Consider the following 25,143-nt stretch of genomic DNA (forward strand, 5'->3'; position numbering starts at 1 on the left):
CACCTATCAACTAATCAAGCTTTCGGCTGGGAAACTGAACTCGTAAAGGGTTTTTGAAACACTCTCTCACCTTTCCAGGTAAGTCACGGCTTATCACCAGCCGTGGAAACACAATTCACCTATTTGGAGGATGCTAAAGAGTTAAAGAAATTTAGGGTCTCTGGCTAGTTGCAGCCCTTTCACCGAAAGGAAAAACAAAACGTTAACTCTGAATAACCCCAGCCCTATATTTATTTGGATAAAGACTTGACAGATAGGCAATTTGAAAATTAGACACCAGAGAGAACTAAAGATTTTAGTTAATGAAGAGAAATATACAAGCCTGATTAACAGCTAAAGAACTAGGTTAGGACCAGTGCTTTTTTTGTAAAAGAAAAAGGTGCCGGAACTCACACATGTCATACAACCCGCCTTGCCTACCCTACAAGGTTCCATCCAAAAAAGGTGCCGGAACTCCGTTCTGAGCGTTCTATGAGGAAAAAAAGCCCTGGTTAGGACATATAAAACGGCACAAAACATCGTAATACTGAAAACACTGAAGGGCGCTTCTGAAAAATAGAATCAGAAGTTGATATCCACTATATTGATAGTGATGGTTGCTTCTATGGATAGCCTGTGTCCATAGATTCAGATATAATGGAAGAAATCTGAATAACTCCTATGCTGTTACAGGTTTTTTGACGTTTTTTGACGTTCTGAAATGGCAGATAAGAAACACGTTTTACTTGACAAGAGATGGCATCAAAATTAGATCTACAAATGACAGCTATGAGGACAAAGAAATGGATGTCTATGAAAAGATCAGATTCTTATTCAACTGAAATATGGCTCAGCATGGCTGGGGTGTTTAAAAGGTATTCCATTAGAAAAATAATTCAACTCTAACCCTAACCCTGTTGACATCCACCGCTTCTAACATTTCATTCAGATGGTCCAGCTTCCTTTTTCCAGTCCCATTCCCAGGGACACTTTAGTTGGAGATTGGGCACGGGTTTTTGTGCATGAAAAAAGTGGCCTTATCACTCAGTTATGATGCCAAAAGCACGGTGGCCTAGGTAGATGAGGCAATATATTTTGGAGCAGGAGACAATGGGTCCCTTCCAGCCAACTGCTGGGGTCATTCCCCAAAACTTTCACAACTCCTTTTAGGTTGGCCCAAAGCATGCCTAGAAAGCTTTATGTGTAAAAATGAGGTTCTGAAGTCCAAGTGGAGGGCATTACAAACTGCATTTTGCGGTTTCCTAAATTCCAGAATCCTTTTTATTATCATGCCAAAAAAAAAAAAGATTGCAAGTAACCACACTGAAAAATATCAAGAGCTTAATTCTTAATCCAGAGCCGCATGGTAGAGAGATAGATGGCGTGCAAATTTAATAAATAAATAAAACTCCTCTATTGCCAATTTGAAAACCTACCTTCACAAATAATTCTTTTAAGTTCAGCAGGTGTATGTATTCCCAAAGCTGCAAAAAGTTCAGTGGGGAATCGATAAGATTTCAGGGAAGGAATCTGGGCTGAGAGAACTGGAAACTTGAGTTCAGCTTTTAAATATCTACTTTATTGAGAAATATACAAGTACAGTATCGGGAGATACAAACAGGCATGAACTATAAGGCAGCAGATACACCCTTCACCTCAAACCCTGCAAAGGAACGCTCTGCTTTTCTAGGAAGCTTTCAGACAACACACAGCTTATCTTTCTTTGGGAAAAAAAAGAAGCAACTGTTCGAACACTTCATTTGGTAGACTTGGACAAAGTGCAGACAAATCATGGAGGAATTGGGTAATAAAGCTGAATAAGCATATCAGGAGATTTCAGTGCTAGTAGAGAAGGTAAATTATTAACAGCATGAAGAACTACAGTTCTAGATACCAAGATCAGGAAAACTAGACAAGCATGTTCCAGTCCAGAAAAGGTTATGTACTCAATATTGGCCTTCTGCCGTGGTAAGCATAGAAGGCCATATTTGTGTGTTCAATGCAAAAGGTCACCACATTTAGAACAGGATTTCAATGACTGGCTCAGCAAATAGAGGTTGAATGGACCATAAGCTACAATTTCCATTTACATACGAGGTTTTGTGGGGGGGGGCTTGCAAGAAAAGAATTTTATGCAATAACGAAACCATTATACAAAACTAAACACATTTGTCTCTGCAAATTATGGTCCTACTACTTTATCAAACACAGTAAACAAATTTTATGCCAGATTTTATATCTAAAATTAATTGGATGGGTATCAAATGAAAATATCATTGTTGAAGAACGGGCCGACTTTAGAAAGGAACAATCAATATTAGATCATTATTGGGTTCTCCGCCACTTAGTAGAAAAATATTCCTTGCCTCCTTGTGGTTCCCTTTTTGCAACCTTTGTTGATTTTTTTAAAGTCAGCTTTTGACCTACCGTATTTTCCGGCGTATAAGACGACTTTTTAAAATCAGCAAGCCCGGGAAGGCACGCCCTCCCATCTCACTGTGGAGGAAGCAGGGTAGGCTGGCATCTGGCGGGAGCTGGCAGGGCAGTCCTGCGCATGCGCACGCAGGACTGCCCTGCCGGCTCCCGCCCGACACTCTTCCCTCTTGAGGCAGCATCGCTCCCCGGCTCCTAAGGAGTCCTCGGGGATGCTGCCTCAAGAGCCATGGCAGGCGCCTCACGCTCTTTCCTCTTGAAGCAGCATCGGCGGAGCCATCCGGCGTCGGGCGGGAGCCCGCAGGGCAGTCGCTCTTCCCTCTGGAGGCAGCATCGCTCCCCGGCTCCTAGGGAGTCCTCGGGGATGCCCTGCCAGCTCCCGCCCGACGCCGGACGGCTCCGCTGATGCTGCTTCAAGAGGGAAGAGCGTGACGCGCCTGCCATGGCTCTTGAGGCAGCATCCCCGAGGACTCCTTAGGAGCCGGGGAGCGATGCTGCCTCAAGAGGGAAGAGCGTTGGGCGGGAGCCGGCAGGACAGTCCTGCGCGCGCACATGTGCGCAGGACTGCCCTGCCGGCTCCCGCCAGACGCCAGCCTGCCCTGCTTCCTCCACAGTGAGAGGGGAGGGCGTGCCTTCCCAGGCTCGCTGATTTTCCGGCGTATAAGACGAAAAATCTTGAAAATCATCTCAAAAGTTGGGGGGTCGTCTTATACGCCCAGTCGTCTTATACGCCGGAAAATACGGTAATGCCAAGTGAGAGATTGTGCGACAGAGACATTTCCCTATTGACAAAAGGCTGTCTGCACTTATTCAGTGTGAGAGGCAACCCGACTGACTGCATTGGTTGTCTAATTTTTTTTGCCTAAAGTAATTAAAAACAATCTTAACTGGCGGGTGCCACTGCTAGCACCCTTATCAACATTTATAGATCATACTGGTTATGTCCCAGAAAGATAGGGGGCTAGAAATAATAGTCCCAAATTTACAAAAAGCTCAGTAAGAACAATTGCCAGTCACCTGTTGAGTGTTATTAGCAATTTGCTAAACATATTAAATCTCAAGCTCCAAGACTGGATAGAGACAAGAGGACATAATCCAAGATGAGCAGCCGAGGTCATTGGTTTAGATCTGGATTTAGAGAAAGGAGGGCAATGACAGGCCGCAGTTTGGTGCTCTGCCATTTTATACAAAAATACACTCAAAAAAAAAGGGGGAATCCTCCTTCTTTGTGGCCGCTGTAGATTTTAAACATGCCTTTGACTCAACTTCCAGGTATGCAAACAATATAAGTAATGAGCAGTATCTCCGCTTTCTGACAAAAGAAATTATACGACCACACCACTTTAAGAGTGAGGTCCAATATCTAAGGGTCCCCTCTGGCACAGTAAATGTTCAGAAAGGAGTGAGACGTGGGTGTATTCTCGTCTCCTCTTCTTTCAACTCGTATTTTAGTTCAAAGGTACACCTCCATAATCCAGACTTTGATGCACCTAAACTAGCAGGGTGCAGATTCCCTCTACTCCTCTACGTTGCTGTTGCTGCTGCTGTCGTAATTTCACAAACCCTTAGAAGGCGGAAAAGAGCAACAGCAGCAATGTTTGGGGACTGCGGACAAAATCCCCTGGTTCTTAATTCTGATAGATCTAAAATTCTGATCTTCGCTCAAGAGAGCCATCCAATAATCCCGGAGAATAGGGGGACACAAGTTAAAACGGGTTACTATATTTGAATGCCTTGGGCCGTGAAGGTACTTGGAAAGCGCATCAGAATCACGTAGTGCAGCTAGCTCTTAGGTCGGAGGTGGGGAACTCTGGCCCCTTTATGACTTGTGGACTTCAATTCCCAGAATTCCTGAGCCAGTCATGCTGTCCACAAGTCATAAAGGGGCCAGAGTTCCCCACCCGTCTTAGGTTGATGTTTTAGGTTGATGTTTTATACCAGGGGTGTCAAACTGCCGGCCCGTGGACCGGTTACATCATGCGGAGGCGGTGCCCATCCCAGCATTGGCATTGCGAAAAAAGTCACGATACGTCACGACACGTCACGCGATGCGACGAGTTTGACACCCATGTTTTATACCATCAGAAGACAATCCCGGTAGCATTAAAACTTTTTCAGGCTAAACCAGGGGTGGGCAATCTTGGCTCTTTTATGCCTCATGGACTTCGACTCCCAGAATTCCTGAGCCAGCCAACCAACTGGTCCCAATCCTCTATGGGCAGAAAGGTAGAAAATTAGGCAAAACAGTGCAAGCAAAATTTTTGAGATCCATCCCTGTTGCGCCCAATGGAACAGCAAACATACAGTTAAGGCTTGAGACAAGAATGCCACCATCCAGGTAAGGGTTTGGAAGAGGAAGATAAACTATTGGCTGAAAATCCAATTCTTTCCAGTCAGACTAACTCTTTTGGTTTTAATAATTTCCCTTCTTTCTGGAAACAGTTCACAGATCAGAAGTTGGCATTATATGAGCTTTTTGTACCACTCCTAATTTAAGATATGACCAAGCCAAACAACTGCTCGATGAATAAAGCAGTGGTTCTCAACCTTTGGTCCATGACCCCCTGGAGGGCATGATGTCATCACAGGGGGTGTGCGCGAAGGCTTGAAGTAATGTTATGACTTAAATCTTAACTTAAGTCTTGGGGGCCCATGGCTACAAAAGGTACTCATGGGGGTCCTTGGTGAAGAAAAGGTTGAGAACCACTGGAATAAGGGATATGACATTTCAGACTGAAGGCAACAGGCTATTCCATCTATGAACCATCTTCTACAAGATTTGAAACCTGTTATCACCTATGCAATAGCCAAATTCTGTGTTGCTGCAATGAAAATAAGGCATAACTGGAAATATTTTTTGTTTTATTTACCATTTTAGATTTAACACATACTGGTACTAGCTTATCTTGTTTAAAGATGGTTATATATTTTACTGCATAGTGTGCCCTGCGACAGAAGTACACTTGTACAAGCAATTAATGTACTGCTATAGCAGTCACATTTTTATCTTTGTTTGTTTGCTTCATCTTTTCTATTTTGCTATGGTGGTGTAATTTTTTAAAACTTTTTTCTTCTTCTGGTCATTGACCAAATAAACATTATTATAAAACAGAGTGCCCAGTTGAGGGGTGGAGGGGAGTAGTCTGAAACTGGGAAGGGCTGGAACTGGGCAATGCCGTCTCGGATGAGGGCGTTCGCGCTCTCCCTTTGAAGGCGGCCCATGGCAGAAGCTACAGGAAGAAAAGTTTCTCACACAGCTCAATTGACGGTTCGTGGTGGAGAACGTGCCCAGAGAGAAAAGCCAGCTTATGCGCGTATTTGCATGGGGCAGGCACTCGGATAGTTCCTGGCCAATTCCAGTAGAGGTGGCAAAGTTTGAAAGTCAGCCTAATAAAAAACAGGAGTGTGAGAAGGAAATTCCTCATTAGAAGACCTGCTTCTATAACCTGGACCCACAAGGTATTTCTGTTATAGCTTGACAAGTCCCTAATCTCCAATATATTCCAATTAGTATTCATTCTGAAATGCTGCAAGGGAAAAACCGATTGATTTCCCTTCACATCTTGGATTTACTTTACCCTCTTGCAAAGGAAATTATTCACTCCATCCAGAAAAAAAAAGATACTTAACCACTTTCGTCCTGCTTCAAGCTCTTAAAAGGAAAAATATTGGCCAAAGAGCTGCAAGGAAGCCCCTGGAAATAGGCAACTGACAGACAGTTTGGGGCCGTCCCACCATCTTGCAAACCAGGGCACAGCACAGCTGGAGGACCACCCTCCAGGCAACTGCTTTTTAAACCAGGAAGCAAGAAAGTCCTCACTTTCTCTCCCCTTCCATTCACGCTGCTGTACTGAGTACGAAGCAAAGCTGTACACACCGTGTAGAAAATAAAACGAAACCATGAAACAAAATCCTAACATTCATAATTACAGTCCTTCCCCGCTCCAAAACATCCATTTGTTGTATTCAGTACTTCCTGCTTTACGTAATTCACTAGATTCACATTCTGCCTCCTGTTCAATGAGAAAACAAAATCTGAAACCGAGCGATAACATACACTCTCACCTCTGCATGTGATCAGGAGTGAGATTGGCTGTATTCCATACACAGACGTAGTGAGTAGGGATGCCACAACCTTGTGGTGAGTAGTGAGCTATCAAGTAAAAATCCACCCTAACAAGAAAGAAGCAAAAGGAAAAAGAGCAGAGTTGAACCTCTATCAACTTCACTGTCAGCAGAGAAAGAGTTAAGTCTAATTCTTTATAACCTTCAAAGTGGAGGCCTGGAACAAAAGTGAACTGTTATTAAACTGGCAAGCCAAGATAGGGGAACACCTCTGAACAATCCAAGCAAGGATTCCAATGGTTTGAGATAATTTTATATCTGGGCCACAGCTTCCCACATTGTACATGGAGAGAGAAGGAAGAATGATCTCTCCACAGAGTACCAGACATCAATTCTGTTCAGCTTTGGTCATCATGATGTAAAAAAGATGTCAAGACGCTAAGAAAGAGTACAGAGAACAACAACAAAGATGATTAGGGAACTGGGGGCTAAAACATGTAAGGAACAGTTGCTGGAATTGGGTAAGTCTAGTTTAGTGAAGAGAAGGGTGAGGGGGGACATGATAGCAGTCTTCCAATATCTCAGGGGTTGCCACAAAGAAGAGGGAGTCAAGCTACTCTCCAAAGCGCCCAAAGGCAGAACAAGAAGCAACGGATGGAAACTAATCAAGGAGAGAAGCAACCTAGAACTAAGGAGAAACTTCCTGACAGTTAGAACAATTAACCAGTGGAACAACCTGCCTCCAGAAACTGTGAATGCTCCAACACTGGAAGTTTTTAAGAAGAGACTGGACAGCCATTTGTCTGAAATGGTTTAGGTTCTCCTGCTTGAGCAGGGGGCTGGACTAGAAGACCTCCAAGGTCCCTTCCAGCTCTATTCTATTCTAGAACTCTGGGGAGAATGTCAGAATGCAAAAGCCAAGGAAGCCAACACAATGACTCAGGTTTCTAGGCAACACCCACATACTGTAAGTACTGAAAAACTAGTTCTTACTGCTGACTACTCCACTCTTCCCCAGTTCTACGACCACTCTTACTGCTGCTCTTCCACTACTACTACTCCCTTTAAGTCCTACTGCTGGATAATAATGTCTTACTATTTGCCTTAGGCTGCTTCAGGCTTTATTTCCCAGAAAGAAGGCAAACCACCTTCTCTCTCACTCGAACACTCCCCATCAGCTGCCTCTCCATTCAGCTTTTACTGCCACTAGTGGTTGTGTTGACCAGGGAGAGGTCGCAAAGGGGCAGGGCAACAGCAGCCCAGGTGCAGCCCATTGTGCTGCCCTATCACACTGATGACTGTCTCGGTTCTGGAGACATCCCACGTGGGGACGTGTTTAGCATAACCTATAGAAAAGACTACAGATAAAGCTGACAAAAGCAGGGCGGCCATGGTTGATTTTGATCACCTGGAAATAAGCTATTTTGAGTTGAGGGGGGGGCAAGCCTAGAGACGTATTTAACAGAATAACAAGAGTTGGAAGGGACCTTGGAGGTCTTCTAGTCCAACCCCCAGCTCAGGCCGGAAACCCTATGCCAGGGGTCTGCAACTTCGACAACTTTTAAGACTTGTGGACTTCAGCTCCCAGAATTCCTCAGCCAGCTGGCTGAGGAATTCTGGGAGCTGAAGTCCACAAGTCAAAAAGTTGTCCAAGTTGCAGACCCCTGCCCTGTACCATTTAAGACAAATGGTCGTCCGAACTTTTCTTAAAAACCTCCAGTGTTTGCATTTAATTAATTTTATTTTATTTTATTTTATTTTATTAGATTTATATACCGCCCTTTCCAGAAGGACTCAGGGCGGTTTACAGGGTATTTAAAATCAGCAATATAAAATACAAAAGTTAAAAAACAATTAAAAAAGATTAAATTATCCCTTAAAATAAAAACCCCGGTTAAAAAATTCTCAGCCTGGGCTGGAGAGCTCAAAGAGCCAGGTCTTCAGGTCCCGGCGGAATGAACGAAGGTCAGGGGCAGTCCTCAGCTCCACGGACAGCTGGTTCCAGAGGGCAGGCGCACCCACAGAGAAGGCCCTCCCCCTGGGTGTTATCCGCCGGCAGTCTTTTACCGGCGGCACCCTGAGGAGACCCTCCCTGTGTGAGCGCACTGGACGAAGGGAGCTTGATGCCGGCAGCAGGTGTTCCCTCAAATATCCCGGACCCAAGCCATTTAGGGCTTTATAGGTCATCACCAGCACCTTAACTGCAATGCTGGGTCTACAGGAAATTATTATTTTTTTATATTATGATTATTATTTTTTTATCATGGAGGAATGGAGAAAATACAAAGGCTTTAAACTCTCCCAGAAGGCAACAGGAGATCTGGGAAGGAAAAAGTGCTCGGTGAAAGCTTTTCACTCACCAGTCTTGATAGGTGGCCGTGTGGTCTAACACTGTCCCTGGAGGAGGAGTTGAAAGTTGTTGACCAACTGGTGAATAGATGTTGGTGCTGATTTGTTTCTGGACCACAAACACCACCATTTTAGGGTTGTAATTGTTAAAAGCTTCAAAGCATTTCTCCAGCTGTGGGATTTCATAGCTTTCTACTATTTTCAGCTGGCCATCGGAAACTCCATCTCTATAAATCACTATCTTCTCCGGGAGATTATGGTTGACCTTGGAGAGAACAAACATCCAACAATCAGAAAGAGGCATTTAATGGCTTGTACCTATATTGGATCCAGGAAATTTCAATTTTTTCCCCCAATGAACTTGTTTCCTCTTTTCTTCTGCCTGATCTGTAGCAAAAGGCAGAAATCTAAACTACAGGTTGTCCTCAGGCTTATGACCACAATTGAGGCCCAACCTTTCTGTTGCTAAATAAGATTACAATAGGTTTTTTTTAGATTAGATAATCTTTATTGTCATTTTTTTTCTCCCTGTGGGCACAATGGCATGCACTAAAAATAAAATTTAGTCACTTACTCTCACGTGTTTCTTACTTACGTAACACACATTTAAAACATAACGCGCAGCTGTTAAGTGAGTTTTTGGCCCACTATGCAACCTTTCTTGCTACCGTCCTTAAGTGAATCACTGCAGCTGTTAAGTTACTAACATACTGGTGAAGGGAATTTGGCTTCTCCACTGGACTGGTTAGAAGGTTCGTAAAAGGAGATCCCATAATGATCCCAGAACAATGCAACTGTCATAAATACGAATCAGTTGCCAAGCCTCCCAAGTTTCGATCACGTGATCACGGAGGATGCTGCAGTGGATGTGTGAAAACTGGCCATAAAGTCACTTTTTTCAGGGCTGCTGTAACTCTGAATGTTCGCTAAATAAATGGTTTGTAAGTCAAGGACTACCTGAACTTAGAAAGAGCTGCTCAGATAAAAGCAAAGCTTGGGATGTGATCTACTGTACAGGAAGGGACCAGCTTTAGAAAGGAAATTGATCTCTCTCTTTCCAGTTCCCATCCTAGCCTTTTCTCTAAAAGAATTTAGTCTTCGTGGATAGGAAGAACAGTCCCTACCCTGAGTAGTAGTAGTAGTAGTAGTAATAAATAATAATAAAGTTGGAAGGGACCTTTGAGATCATCTAGTCCAACCCCTTGCTCAGGCAGGAATCCCTATACCATTTCAGAAAAATGGCTGTCCAGTCTGTTCTTAAAACTTCTAGTGTTGGAGCATAGAGTCATTGAGAAGAAACTGGGGGATCTTCTGTTACAAAGCACTCCTGTTGCATCTAAAGGCAGCACAATGGAACAAACATACCTTCTCAAAATATATATATATACAGAACTGTTAATCTGGACATGCTTCTCTATAAATTCCAGAGAACCGGAAAGTCATTTCTCACCTCGTGGAATTTCTGCAAAGCAGCTACTAAACAGACCTTTAGGCTATCTATTATTTCTTGATGAGCCGTCTGGAATACAACCCTGGAATACCATCGTGTCAAAATTCTGGTGGCAGAAAAGTGGAATAATATTAATAATGTAAATTCAAAGAATAAGAGCCTCAAAATTCACAATTAGGCCCAAGTTTTATTTCTGGAAACTGTTGGAATCTTTTAACACTGTAACATTTAAATAATAAATTGAGTCAATTCTAGAGGGATACAGAAGTTTTTTTTTAAAAAAAAATAATCTGCAAAAGGAATCCAAGCAATTCTATTTCAATGCAAACCCAATGAAAACAATGGAAAAGTAAGAAAAAAGTTTTGAATTTTTGTGCCACTCATTTTAAAATTAGGCAAAAGTCCCCCTTACTCCCTTCATCTAATATGAAGCTCAATCCTTCTGCTCATAGATTTTTTTCCACGAGCAACTGTCTTGTGGGTCTCCCAACAGTGCACTCCTCTCCAGAGCAACCGAGTCCATCACCTTGGTGCTGATCGTACTCTTCTTGTTTTTCCTTCCACCTTTCTCAGCATCAGGGCCTTTTCCAGAGAGATGGATCTTCACAGCACGTGTCCACAGTAGGATAATTTGAGCTTTATAGCAGAACTACTAGATTCTGTAACAGCTTTGTTCCTTATATGACATCCACCTTATAAATTTGCAGGATTCCTTTTTCCCCCCGCCGTGTCTATGTAGACATTCGAACTAGACTGTGATGTTTCTCTGTGTCATGTATGTGTGTGTATGCGGGTATACGCATAATGGTATGATGAATGCAATGAAATTTCATTTTAATATACCGTATATACTTGAGTATAAGCCGAATTTTTCAGCCCACTTTTTGGGCTGAAAAATTCCACTTCGGCTTATACTCCAGTCAACAAAAAAAACTTACCGAGGACTTGTGCGCGGCCGAGGCTTTGGTGCTTCCGGGATTGCGCGCACCTCCCCAAACCTCCCCAAACGTCGGCAGGTCTCCGGATCTCCGTGCCTTGCCTGCCTGCTTCTTTCCGCTGCGGAAAGAAGCAGGCAGGCAGGTCACGGAGATCCGGAGACCTGCTGACGTTTGGGGAGGTTTGGGCACCTCCCCAAACCTCCCCAAACGTCGGCAGGTCTCGGGATCTCCGTGCCTTGCCTGCCTGCTTCTTTCCGCAGCGGAAAGAAGCAGGCAGGCAAGGCACGGAGATCCCGAGACCTGCCGACGTTTGGGGAGGTTTGGGGAGGAGATCCGGAGACCTGCTGACGTTTGGGGAGGTTTGGGCACCTCCCCAAACCTCCCCAAACGTCGGCAGGTCTCCGGATCTCCGTGCCTTGCCTGCCTGCTTCTTTCCGCAGCGGAACGAAGCAGCCTGCCTGCTTCTTTCCGCTGCGGAACGAAGCAGCCTGCCTGCTTCTTTCCGCTGCGGAACGAAGCAGCCTGCCTGCTTCTTTCCGCTGCGGAACGAAGCAGCCTGCCTGCTTCTTTCCGCTGCGGAACGAAGCAGCCTGAACGAAGCAGGCTGCTTCTTTCCACTGCGGAAAGAAGCAGCCTTCTTTCCGCAGCGGAAAGAAGCAGCCTGCCTGCTTCTTTCCACTGCGGAACGAAGCAGCCTGCCTGCTTCTTTCCGCTGCGGAACGAAGCAGCCTGCCTGCTTCTTTCCGCTGCGGAACGAAGCAGCCTGAACGAAGCAGGCTGCTTCTTTCCACTGCGGAAAGAAGCAGCCTTCTTTCCGCAGCGGAAAGAAGCAGGCAGGCTGCTTCTTTCCGCTGCGGAACGAAGCAGCCTGCCTGCTTCTTTCCGCTGCGGAACGAAGCAGCCTGAACGAAGCAGGCTGCTTCTTTCCACTGCGGAAAGAAGCAGCCTTCTTTCCGCAGCGGAAAGAAGCAGCCTGCCTGCTTCTTTCCGCTGCGGAACGAAGCAGCCTGAACGAAGCAGGCTGCTTCTTTCCGCTGCGGAAAGAAGCAGCCTTCTTTCCGCAGCGGAAAGAAGCAGCCTGCCTGCTTCTTTCCGCTGCGGAACGAAGCAGCCTGAACGAAGCAGGCTGCTTCTTTCCACTGCGGAAAGAAGCAGCCTTCTTTCCGCAGCGGAAAGAAGCAGCCTGCCTGCTTCTTTCCGCTGCGGAACGAAGCAGCCTGCCTGCTTCTTTCCGCTGCGGAACGAAGCAGCCTGAACGAAGCAGGCTGCTTCTTTCCACTGCGGAAAGAAGCAGCCTTCTTTCCGCAGCGGAAAGAAGCAGGCAGGCTGCTTCTTTCCGCTGCGGAACGAAGCAGCCTGCCTGCTTCTTTCCGCTGCGGAACGAAGCAGCCTGAACGAAGCAGGCTGCTTCTTTCCACTGCGGAAAGAAGCAGCCTTCTTTCCGCAGCGGAAAGAAGCAGCCTGCCTGCTTCTTTCCGCTGCGGAACGAAGCAGCCTGAACGAAGCAGGCTGCTTCTTTCCACTGCGGAAAGAAGCAGCCTTCTTTCCGCAGCGGAACGAAGCAGCCTGCCTGCTTCTTTCCGCTGCGGAACGAAGCAGCCTGCCTGCTTCTTTCCGCTGCGGAACGAAGCAGCCGGCAGCGGAGGCTTGCAGAACGGCGGATCGGCTTATACTCAAGTCACCAACTTTTTCCAGTTTTTGGGGGTGAAATTGGGGGTCTCGGCTTATAGTTGAGTCGGCTTATACTCAAGTATATACGGTATGCTGTTTAGTGTACATTTAAAGTGGCAATATTCTATTCTATTCTAATTCTATTCCATTCATTCCAATTCTCTAGTATTCAATTCTACTGTCTAGTATTCAGTTCTGTTCTTCATTCTATTCCCCTATTTTGTCCTATCCTGTCCTGTCCTGCCCTATCCTATCCTATGTCATTTGTGCCTCAAATAAGAACTCTGTTTGACTCCATTGATTTGTTCAATGGTCCATCAGTTTGTTTTCTTTGCTGTCCATTGTATCCTCAGGAGTCTTCCCCAACATCAAAGTTCAAAAGCATCAAAACTGCTCCTATCCTGCTTCTTTAAAATCCAATTTTCATTTTTACAGAGTGCAATAGCAAATATCATTGCTGGCATGACTCTGATCCTTATAATGTATAGAGACATCATGGCATCTGAATATCTTTTCCAAGGCTGCCTTAGCTGCTCTACTAAATGCAATTCTGCAGCATATTTCTTGATTGCTTATTCCGGTATTCTTGATGTTTGGGCCTTAAAGGCAGAAACTATCCACCATTTCAATATCTTCACTGTCAGTTCTAAGGCTAGTTGTTCTACCTGTCATTATTGGTCTTCTTTAAATTGGTGGTCTTTAAATTTAATGTCACTCCCAAATTTTCACTGTGCTCTTTGTCTTTTAAGTGCTTGTAGATCCTTTGCATTTTCCACCCAGCCTCTTATTAAATCTCCTCCGTAGCAACGCAAAATGAAAAGAAAATTCTCCTCAACCCCATGTAGTCAGTGGCTCCTGGGAAATGAGTAGGATAAAAGACCTGCTGTAAAGGGTTCCATATCCAAGAAAAGAGAGAGAGAGAGAGAGAGAGAGAGAGAGAGAGAGAGAGAGAGAGAGAGAGAGAGAGAGAGAGAGAGAGAGAGAGAGAGAGAGAGGGGGGGGGGGGGAGAAAACCGAGGGCTCTCTTTCTGAAGTCAGCTGATAAGCCGATAGTGCAGGGGTAGGCAACCTTGGCTCTTTTATGACTCATGGACTTCAACTCCCACAATCATAAAAGAAGGGTGGAGAAGAAGGCTGAGTGGATGAGTTTGTGAATTAAGCTTGGCTTAGAAATAAGCCAAGCTGCTTCCTAACTTTTGGCAGGAAGGATCTTGTTTTCAAATAAAAAAAAACCTAATACATGAATCACAAGCAGCGTATTTATTCCTCAAGACCAGAAACATCAAATATTTGGAAATCAGCCATTCTATGTGAACTTAAGCAAGGGCCACAGTTCTAGAGCCGGGCCAGAGATCTGAATGCCAAAAGTTAAAAAAGAGAAAAAGAGAGAGAGAGGACACTTACAGATTGGTGCTTGCCACAAAGCCCATTACGGAGCGCTTCCCCCTGCTGGGATCATGATACACGTCGATGCCAATCACCATCAGCTGTTTCTGGAAGGAGGAACAAAGTATTATTCTCCACTTGCACAACTGCAAGGGATATCCAGCTAGATCAGGGGTAGGCAATCTTGGCTCTTTGATGACTTGTGGACTTCAACTCCCAGAATTCCTCAGCCAGCATGGCTCAGCATGGAAACCTCTCCCTTTCCCCTCAGCATGGCTGGCTCAGGAATTCTGGGAGTTGCAAGTCCACAAGTCATCAAAGGGCCAAGTTTGAAGACCTTTGCTTTACAGCATGAGAGTTTCCTGTAGCTTGGCCATTGTTTTCTGATTCTTCAAGTCAATCTTGACTCCTAATGACTATAATAAGTCTGCACCACCCCTTTGTTAACCCCTTCCATGAGGGGACCATGACAATATATTCCACAGCTGAGGTTTTTGGTATATTTTACAACAACAGGTAACGCATAACTTTCTCTCTACTCAAATACATTCATGTACTATCTGGTTGTTTTGCGTATAAGCATTTCAGGTAGGAAACACTGCCAAAGACAGTAACATTTCTACTTTTAGCACTCCAAGAGAAAACCCTCCTCCGCAACTCAGAAAAGATTCCCAGTTCCAATTTTGCATCTGGTTCTTATACTGCAGGGGACGCGGTGGCTCAGTGGGTTAGGACGCTGAGCTTGTCGATCAGATGGTTGGTGGTTTCATGGGTTGAATCCCGAGTGCCGTGTAACAGAGTGAGCACCTGTTACTCGTCCCAGCTTCTGCCAACCTAGCAGTTCGAAAGCACATAAAAATGCAAGTAGACAAATAGGGACCACTCCGGTGGGAAGGTAACAGCGTTCCGTGCGCCTTTGGCATCTAGTCATGCCGGCCACATGACCACGGAGACGTCCTCGGACAAGCGCTGGCTCTTCGGCTTTGAAACGGAGTTGAGAATCGGCCCCTAGAGTTGGAAACTACTAGCACGCATGTGCGGGGGAACCTTTACCTTTACTTATACTGCTCATTGTATGGGAAGGGGCAATCTAAGCCGTCCCCTGCTTTGTGCAGAAGTTGGCATCTTGAGAATCGTTTCTACAACCCAGCTTAATCTACAGCATTTCTGCTGTACGAAAAAAGAGATGATGATCCTGATCATTTGGAAAGAGAAATGCTGTAGGACTGGCTGGTTGATTATGGGCTTCTGGCTGGTGCTCACTTCAGAAATGTGGCAATTGTTGCCACTGGAGTCGCTCTTGATGCGTTAAACCATTGTTCTTACAAATATTACTGGCAATAGTTGCTGACAGGGTTAAAGTTGATGTTAATGTGTTCTAAGCAGTGGTGGGATTCAAATACCTGAACATTTGATTCTCTGCGTGGATGCAAGCCTGGGCCTCTGAGGCCTAGAATGGACTTCTGGAAGTGACATCCATGCACTTCCGGTGGGCCGTTCTAGGCCTGGGAGGACTCCTCCAGGCCTAGAACGGGCTTCCAGAAGCAGCATAGGTTCAGCCAGTTCGAACTCAACAAAATTTAGCTACCAGTTCTACCGAATCGGTGCGAACCGGCTGAATCCTACCACTGGTTCTAAGTATTTCAACTCAATTCTTTGGTGGAATGCTTTGTACATTTTCACTTGTCTCTTTTTGAAACAGCATCTTATCCAAGCAAACTGTAAGAGGATGGAAATGATCTGACTGTTCTCCACCTGAGATTGTAACATATATTTTTAAAGTTTCCAACTTTCAGCAGGTCATAATTAAGTGAAAGGGGCTGAAAAAGATGGGTATCAATAGTGCCACTTAAAGGACACAAGTATGCATACATAACATATGCAACATTATTTTAGAGAATTATTCTTATTACTGAATTAAGCTTCACTGGAGAGAAATAATATCTGTATTACTTACCAATGGAATGTCCACACCCCACAGCTCTCCACCTAGCTTGCAATTAATCTGTAACAGAATCTTCTGTGCTATACTTCTAAGTTTAGAATATTGTGTTGTAATGGTTCGAACATTAATAACCTGTAGCAATTAATGATTAGAACTAGTAAATGCCTGGGCAAAAAACAAATGTTTCTCTTTCAGGAATTCTCAGTTTGATTATTGCATAAAATATGTTTTAAACCATTCTACTTTAAGCTTAATTTCGTCAGGAGTATCCCAATGCTTTTCTGACTTCACCAAAAGAGTCTAGCCCCCTTTTGAACTTGAAACATTTCCATTAAAATCAGAAGGGCATTGAAATATTCCTTATGAAGTCAGAAGTGGCCCTTTCAAAAGTCAAAATGGTTGAAATTCCATATTTTCCACATCTAATTCTAAGCTGTGATATATTTACAAGGTAATAAGAGATCATTGCTTGAAGTAAACCAACATTTTGTTTCCTCCTCACAAAAAAAATAAGCCTCCATTCAACAAAAAATATTTAAACGTATTTCCAAAAATAACACCCTTAAAGTTATTAAAAATATAGAGGGTTTGATCAAGGTTCCTCCATATTTCTACCTTCTAAAAAAATCTGATTTTAAAGATCCATTTATTAAATATTGAATTCTCAATTCACAATTAAAAGCTAAACGTTGACATTAGTAAACGCTGGCTAATATTTGAATATCATAAAACTCTAGAACAGTTCAAAGCTCATATACAAACGATGTATATATGAACAGTATAAGTGGTTTCCTGTTACACCTAATGTTGAGCCTCAAAGACACATCAGAGGCTCTTCATAAAAACACAGGTGATCAAACAAGTAATATCACAATCAACAACGTCCATTCAAGCATTTTTACAGGCTCAAGGAACAGACAACTATTTACGTACCTGGGAAGGAACTGGGTTCTGTACATTGCACAGCCTTTTAATGGCTCTATACAAATCATCTTTAGCTCCTGTGATAATACAAACGACTAATTGTATTGATCCCTGAATAAAGAGAAAGGACAGTGAGTAACCAGCTTGCAATAAGATCATTAAATATCACTATACCACTATGGTTCAGCATATTGGGAGGTGAAACTAATGTCATTTATTAATTTACGTCCTGCTTTTATTTTATGCAACTCAAGGCAGTGTAATTAATGCTTCCTTCTTGCAATTTCCCCACAACAAGAACTCTTAATGTGGGTTGGGTTAAGAGCCCAAAGTCTCCCAATCCAGAGACTCACAGTCTCCTGATTTCTAAACTAGCACTCTAACCACTACACCAAGCGGACTCTTTGCCATTACTTTACGATGGCAAAAATATTTCAAGCTAGAAATTGTCAGTGTCGGTTGCTTTCCTTAAGGAAAAAAAATTGTTTGGCCCCCATCTTTTACCCATCGCACCTTCTGGAACCAATTAACAATGAGTACCCAGGTACCACTGTATATGTTTGTTCATATTTCAACAAAATATGAATCCATTAGAAGGCAAACTGTTGAGGCTCAGCAGCTTCTTCCCAGGAAAGTTTTACTAAGAGTTTGCTCTATGCATCCCAAGCGTATACTCCTCTTCCTTCTCCCTTCCTGCCTTAATATTCTGTATCTCAGTATACTTTATTTGAAAGTCAAGATCAATAAAGCTGCGAGAGAGAAAGAGAGAGAAAAAAATGAAAGAGGAAACCAACATCGTAAAATCACAAACCCATAACCCCGCACCTCACTACTTAGCAATGATTTGATAGCTCTGGCATAAGTCTCTATTCGGTCATCTCTCAATTCTTTCCAAATAGGTGCAGCCAACGGGATGCCAAGTGGTACTGAGATTTTTTGCAGCATGCTAACTAGTTCGTGTGCTTGTTCCATCGCCCGCTTTGGGTAAAAGAGTGCCCAAAAATGGATTGGAACCTAAGAAATAAGATGAAAAGTCAACATGCTTTCGACACTTGAAATAAACACATGCGAAAATGTTGTGGCTTCCCAGGTATTTTGAGGATAATAATATATATATATTTTACTACAGATTAGCTTGACTTAATAACTATTCGTTGAGCAACCAAAGTTGCAATGGCACTGAAAAACGTGACATCTCTTTGCTCTAATGACTGTCCCAGCAACCCCATGGCCATGTCATCAAAATGCAAGGTCTTATAAGGCAACTGGCAAAAACAGAGGAAAAATTACTTGATGATTCAAATGCACTGACTTGGAAAGTTATTTGGCAAAGGAAGAAAGCTAGAGTAAGACTGAGGAAAATAGAGGTTTTGATCCATTAGAAGGGCTATTATATTATTAACTAGATGTTTGAATATGGTGGAGAATAGATACTAGAAATAGAAGAATTATCATAACTAGAAAGATAAGATTTGTAATTAGAATATTAGATTTTGGTATGAGAAGGGAAACAGGAAAATGCTAAGAAGTTTGAATAAGGGAAGCTTTTGGTTACCCAAATATAACTTACTTTGAAATTATCAACAATAGACATTTTGAACATTGAGGGGATGTTAAAATTTTAAAAAAAGCGAAAACAGGATACTGATTGAACATATGGATATTAAGTGCAAACGCAATTAAGATATGTTTTGGTTAGAAAAGTCTAAAACTGACATTATTGATATTATGAGAAAAATCTAACAAAGATGTTGATATTCAATTGTATATTTATTAATAAGAATTGTATTTACCTAATGTGGGGAAACAGATACTACCAAAAGAAGAAAGGAAACATTTGATGCTGTAATAATGGATCTAGATGGAAGAAGTTAATATATACCACTGAATTACTAACGGACCCAGACAACATGTTGTCTATTAAGTATTTGACTGTAAAACTAGAAAATTAATAAAATATTCATAAAAAAGATCAGAAGGGTGGGCGCTGATCTCACCTTGCCAAGCATCTGAATTTGGATTATGTGGCCATGGGGATGCCGCAACAGTTATAAGTGTGAAAAACGGTCATAAGTCACTTTTTTCAGTGCAGTTGGTGGAGCAGTGGGCTAATGCCTCCTTAAGTAACACCAGCTGCCTGCAATTAGTGCAGGTTCGCATCCCACCAGGCTCAAGGTTGACTCAGCCTTCCATCCTTCCGAGGTAGGTAAAAGGAGGACCCAAATTGTTGGGGGCAATTAAGCTGACTTTGTAATAATGCCGCTTGGGGTGTGTGTGAAAGCCCTAATAAGCAGGCATATACATAGAATGAAGGCTACTGCTAAGCTTGTAAGCCGCCCTGAGTCTTCGGAGAAGGGCGGGATATAAATGGAATTAAAATAAAAAAATAAAAATAAAGTTGTAACTTTGAAAGGTCGCTAAATAAACTGTTGTAAGTCGAGGGCTATCCGTATATATTGAAGAGAATGCTGAGTCAACTGTTACATCCTACAGAAGAGTGCCCACATCCAAAATTAAGCTTACTGCAGAAATACAGGATGCTCTGTTGATTTCTTTAGTCCAGTTTAGGTCTTCCGATGACTTGAAGGAGCATTCCTTCAGATTTATTCTTTCCATGGGAAGGATGCGTCCTGTGGTCTGAAACAAGCAAACAAAAAGAAGACAGTCAAGCTGCATTCAAGGCTATACCTGCTCCAGCTCTCGGCTCATTTTAATTCTAGAGCTGACCATACCTTAAAGCAGCGGTCCCCAACCTTTTTAGCTTGGCGACCTGATGCAGGGATATGTGTGTCTGTGTCTGTGTGAGTGGTAGGCATGCACACATGCACACAGCTCCATCTGTATAAGCAGCAGGTGCACGCGCCTTCCACATGTACAAGTAGAGCTTTGCACGCATGTGCTTGCCCGCCGCTTCCGCGGCCAGTTTCAAACAGGCTGCGGTAGTGGGCTACGGACCAGGGGTTGGGGACCCCTGTCTTAAAGTTTGCAAAACTCTTCCCTTCAACACTGTTAATCCTCCAAATGTCTTTGTGCAAAGTCCAAATTTTTAGATGTTTTGAACCTCTGGCTATTTCACGGATTTAAAACAGATTCAGCAAAAGCTGTGTTACGATTTTCAATATCTATGAAGTTGCACAAGGCAGAACCTCAAGACCGAGAATTTGTTGTTGCTGGTATACCCCCTCCATCTCACAAGACGTGATTCTGGGCATCGTATAGTGAAACCAGCATAAAACAATAAACATATTTAAACACTGTCGTATTATTAAAAATAAAGTAATAAGAGCAAGGCTAGCACAAAGTTTCCTTACCCTGTAAACATCCCCATCCAAGAAAAGCCCCCACCGTGACAATTCCTTATGGGCTGCCTCATTCTTCTCAATTCGGCTCAGCAGTTGGTGCAGAGAGGCGTGATGCTGTTCGGGACTCATGTTGACTTTCTGCGTAAGGTCCTAAGCAGAGTGGATACAGCCAGGGAAAAGGCACTTCAGCTTGTTTTCAAAAAGGAAGCATACGTAACTCATTGCCAGCAAAGCAGTTCGAAGGAGGAGCTTCTCCAGTTACTTGCTTTTAAATCCGCAAGGAACAGAAATCCAGAAAGAGGGGGGGGGGCGGTATTGCACTTTAAAAAAAACAGGAGTTTTGTTTGCACTATTATTGGTCCCCAACTTGACTTTTTCATCATATCCTTTGAACAGAATCCTCTCTAGAGCTGGTCCTTGATTTACAACCACAACTGAGCCCAACATTTTTGTTGCTAGATGAGACAGTTAAGTGAGTTTTGCCCCATTTTACGACCTTTCTTGCCACAGTTATTAATTGAATCACTCCAGTTGTTAAGCTAGTAACATGGTTATTGAGTGAATCCGGCTTCCTCCAGTTTGCTTGTCAGATGGTCGCAAAAGGGGATCACATGACCCCGGGACACTGTGACCGTCATAAATATGAGTCAGTTGCCGATTGTCTGAATTTTGATCGTGTAACCATGGGGATGCTGCAAAGGTCAGTTAAGTGTGAAAAATGGTCATAAATTACTTTTTTTTCAGTGCTGTTGATAAGTCTGAACAGTCACTAAACAAATGGTTGTAAATCAAGGACTACTTGTACATAGTATCTACTAAAGCTTTGTTTGTAGTAAAGTTACAATTTATTCTCAATTCTAAGACAAAAAATGTTTTGATTTTAGTTCTGCCAAATCACAACGTGATCATTTTGAGTTGGAAATGGAAATCACGTTCCATTTTGCGTTCACCCCTACAATCCAAGCAGGAGCCTCTTCAGCACCCAAGGTCTCTCTTAAGCCACTGCAAGAAATGATAAGATTCCTCCTCCCAAAGTTTCAAACTGAAGAGAATGAGATTTACTGCTTCATGTCTTATAACTTAGTTATTAGATATATAGTATATCCCACCATTTTATCCTATAGAATTCAAGGTGGCATACATTATTCTCCTACTTTCTCCTACTTTCCCCACAACATACACGTGAAGTGGGCTGGGTTGAGAAAGAGGGACTGGCCTAAAGTCAACCACCTGACGACTTTTGGCTGATTAGACAAGCTTATGTCACCCATCATTACGTCGCCACGTAGCCACGTGACATCTCTGGGAGGCCACGGGAATCGTTCAAGCAGAGCGAGCCAAGAAAGCTTCAGAAGCTATTGAACCAACAAAATCAGGGCTCTGAATGGCCGGCTACAACTTAAAAAGTTGGTGAGAGGCCAAACTATTTGACGTAAGAGGTTGGGAATTTTATAAACGAATTCCAATTCTGTAAAAAATGTATAATCAAGCACCTTCATAATTCTGAAATCTTTTCTCATCTTTTCAGGAATTCCTGTCAAGAAGGAAAGCTCTGGCACGAGCAGGATTTCGCCTTCCTGAAGCTGCAGGAAAATCAAACACAAAACCTATTAGCACACATGATGTACAGAAATAAATTATTATCAGCTGAGTTTATATACGCTATATACACATTAGATAATAAAAGGGAAAGCTGAGGGTGACAAGAAAACCAAATAGGTGGTAGGGTATTGGTTTTTTTGATTGTCACAATTTTCTCCCCAAACCCAGTGAATAAACGTTAAGCGATAGTTGGGACTAGTACAGGGTTTGCATAGCTAACATTGAGAGCTAATGCCTTAAGACTAACACTCAAGAGATGTCTTTTTCTTAACACTAATAAGTTAGCACATAGAATAACAGAGTTGGAAGGGACCTTGGAGGTCATCTAGTCCCATCCCCAACTCGAGCAGGAGACCCTATGCCATTTCAGACAAATGGCTCTCCAGTCTCTTCTTGAAAGCTTCCAACGTTAAGACCAACGTCTCCTCCTGTTTGCTGCTAGAGTTAATCTGGAAGACTGAAGGGCTTGACTAGCAATGGCCAATTTCCAATATTATGCCAGCTGAATGCTTGTATTCATACAAGGGCTTAAATTATAAGAGTGAGGGGCATCATAGCCTCAAGCTCCCCTCTAAATTGGTTAGTCTATTTACAAAAACAAAACTGATGGTGGGGAACATCTGGGGGGCGGGGTAGGACTGATGGTGAGAGAAACCGAAGCCACACCCACCATGACATCTGTTCCGCAAGCATTCTCGTAATCCTCTGTAAAAGCTCAAAAGTGTGCCTAGCCCAGAAACCTCACCCAAGACAGGTCACATAAATTAAGCCATTCTAGTGATGCCAGCATTTACAAATGCCAGCAAATGGTTGCTTCTAATTGCAACTGCTCAAATTCTCACCTTTCCTGGAGGATTTTTCCTTTTTTCAACTCTGTAAATCAACAGTGGCTGATCCAGTTCTCTGATGGTAATCCCATAATTTTTACTGGAAAGAGAATGTTATATGAATTCTAGGAAGAAAACAGAAGCTGCTTGATAATTTAAAATATCAATAGCTAAAGGACTCGTGAAAGCAACTCCAATTAATGACTTTGATAATGGGTTGACACTTTAACAAATCTTAAGCAAGATACTGTCTTACTCTTGTTATTTTCCCACCCTTTTTGTTTAGAAACGCTGAATCATAATCATTTACCTGTAGTACTCTAGAAAAGTGATTTCCTTCCCATCTGACATGGTAAAACTGCTCTGAGGTGTCTTGTTCCAATCAATGTCATCAATTCGGTAATTTTTATTGTTGTAACGGGTAATTATAACGTTGCCAATAAGTTGCTTTGTGCATTCATCTTGGAAATTTTCCTGACTTTGTTGATAAATTCTATGCCTTTATGAAAATAGAAATACTTAAAAAAGTTAAAAGCCAGGAAGGCCCAAGTTGTAATCTGACCTCAGGTTTACCAGCTGTCTTTTAAGTATTGTTTACCCTACTGGCAGCATCCCATCTGCCAAATACACTCATCTTACTCTAACTTTGCAATGCTTTGGAGTTCTTGGTGCCCTCTGACCTTGGCTGTTTGCTTACAGATGTTTCATTAGCAAACCAGGTAATATCTGAAGTGCAAGTGAGTTTAGGGTTCACTGCCTGTTTATATTCAGGAGTTTGCCCTGCCAGTTTTGGTGGAAGTCTAATTTCCTACTTTGTAGTTCCTTGATTAAAATGTTTTCTTAGTGATTGTCTGGTGCTGATCCCTGCTGCTTATCTGAATGTCGGTTGCTGGAAGGGATGCGTTGTGGCCTTTTTGTTTCCTCCTGTTTTTTCATTCTCTTTTGAATGCTGTGGAATGGTCTTAGACAGCGAAATAATGAGTGGCATGATATATACTTGGCATATTTGATGGTTCAATATAAGCTTATTCTGAGAATTCTGCATTTTAGAACACACAGGATCAACGCCACCTTATGATTCTCTGTTATGCCATCAGCTCTCTGGAACACCATCATCATGATGTCCCAAAGTCCTCCAAGCCCAACTTTTTCCCCAGTCTTGAGATAAGATGGATGTTAAGATCTTTTCAATTTCTTTGGTGTGTGCATGTTTTTTTTCTGGATGTAAATGTTGTTGTTGTTGCTTTTTACTTTTTAAACAGTAAGCCACTCAGAGGATTTAGAATTAGATGGCCACTAAATGTTAAAAGGCAATTAAAAGATATTATAATAGAAAAGTTTTTTCCCCTAACTAGAGATATGCAGTTACAAATAACAAATTGAAGGTCATAAAAGATACAGAGAAATATTTGTTATAAATACATAAGCCAGGGAGATCTAGAGGGAGTTTTATCTATAGTAGGGGTGGGCAACTATGGCACTTTACAACTTGTGGACTTCAACTCCTAGACCAGGGGTAGGCAACCTTGGCTCTTTTACGACTCGTGGATTTCAACTCTCAGGAATTCTGGGAGTTGAATTCTATGAGTCGTAAAAGAGCCAAGGTTGCCTACCCGTCTTAGACCAAGAATTCCTGAGGGTCTGTGGACATTCTCAGTCCTCCAGGTCATGGTTGTCCCAAGCATGGTTGTCCTTTTCAAAAGGCAACTGGATTTTGTTTTTCCTTGAAGATGTTTCATTCTTCATCCAAGAAGCTTCTTCAGTTCTGACTGAATGGTGGAGGATGGAAGGATTTATAGTCTTTGTAGTCATCTGGTCGCTAGCACTCTTTCTGAGAGTCGTTGAGGTCACCTAAATGGTGCAAATGGGTGTGGAATTCCTGAGCCCGAACTATAGGCTCTCATCATGGAAAATCCCTTTTTAGATCTCCCCAGTTGGCACATAAGATTTCTTTTACATAAAAATGGGACAGATCCTAGTGTGATCACAACCAGCACATCTCTCTCATTGGAAATGAGCACATTTCATCTCACATTAGCACGTGCAATGCTCATATACCACATCTTGCTATTAGATCCATCCTAATGAATTTCCAGAGAAATTTATCTTCTTTCTAAAGACTATTTTACGGATGGTTCACCCCTTCCAAAATCAATTCCAACACAAACTCTGGGACTCAGACCCAAACCAAGTAAACTTCAGGAGCAATCTTGGTTAGGCACTGGTTTTGTTCTATCACAACAAAACAAGGGTCACAATGTTCCTAATGGTC

The 25,143-nt window shown here is 42.8% G+C and overlaps 1 protein-coding gene across 1 annotated transcript in view; it reads right to left on the bottom strand.

Annotated features, from left to right (window-relative positions):
• Positions 1-5,642: 5,642 nt before the first annotated feature.
• Positions 5,643-25,143, bottom strand: part of PIWIL2 (piwi like RNA-mediated gene silencing 2) — a gene marked incomplete at both ends in the record, with an annotated part of 34,436 nt that continues 14,935 nt past the window's right edge. The window contains 13 exons of the mRNA XM_083368441.1: positions 5,643-5,799; positions 6,478-6,585; positions 8,838-9,091; positions 10,277-10,382; positions 14,290-14,378; positions 16,229-16,348; positions 17,150-17,251; positions 17,966-18,154; positions 19,664-19,777; positions 20,452-20,592; positions 21,936-22,025; positions 22,887-22,971; positions 23,182-23,370. Coding sequence (XP_083224567.1) covers positions 5,643-5,799; positions 6,478-6,585; positions 8,838-9,091; positions 10,277-10,382; positions 14,290-14,378; positions 16,229-16,348; positions 17,150-17,251; positions 17,966-18,154; positions 19,664-19,777; positions 20,452-20,592; positions 21,936-22,025; positions 22,887-22,971; positions 23,182-23,370 — 1,744 coding nt within the window. The remainder of the gene's footprint in view (positions 5,800-6,477; positions 6,586-8,837; positions 9,092-10,276; positions 10,383-14,289; positions 14,379-16,228; positions 16,349-17,149; positions 17,252-17,965; positions 18,155-19,663; positions 19,778-20,451; positions 20,593-21,935; positions 22,026-22,886; positions 22,972-23,181; positions 23,371-25,143) is intronic.

The sequence above is a fragment of the Vipera ursinii genome (assembly GCF_947247035.1).
Source record: "Vipera ursinii genome assembly, chromosome: 8".
NCBI lineage: Eukaryota > Metazoa > Chordata > Lepidosauria > Squamata > Viperidae > Vipera > Vipera ursinii.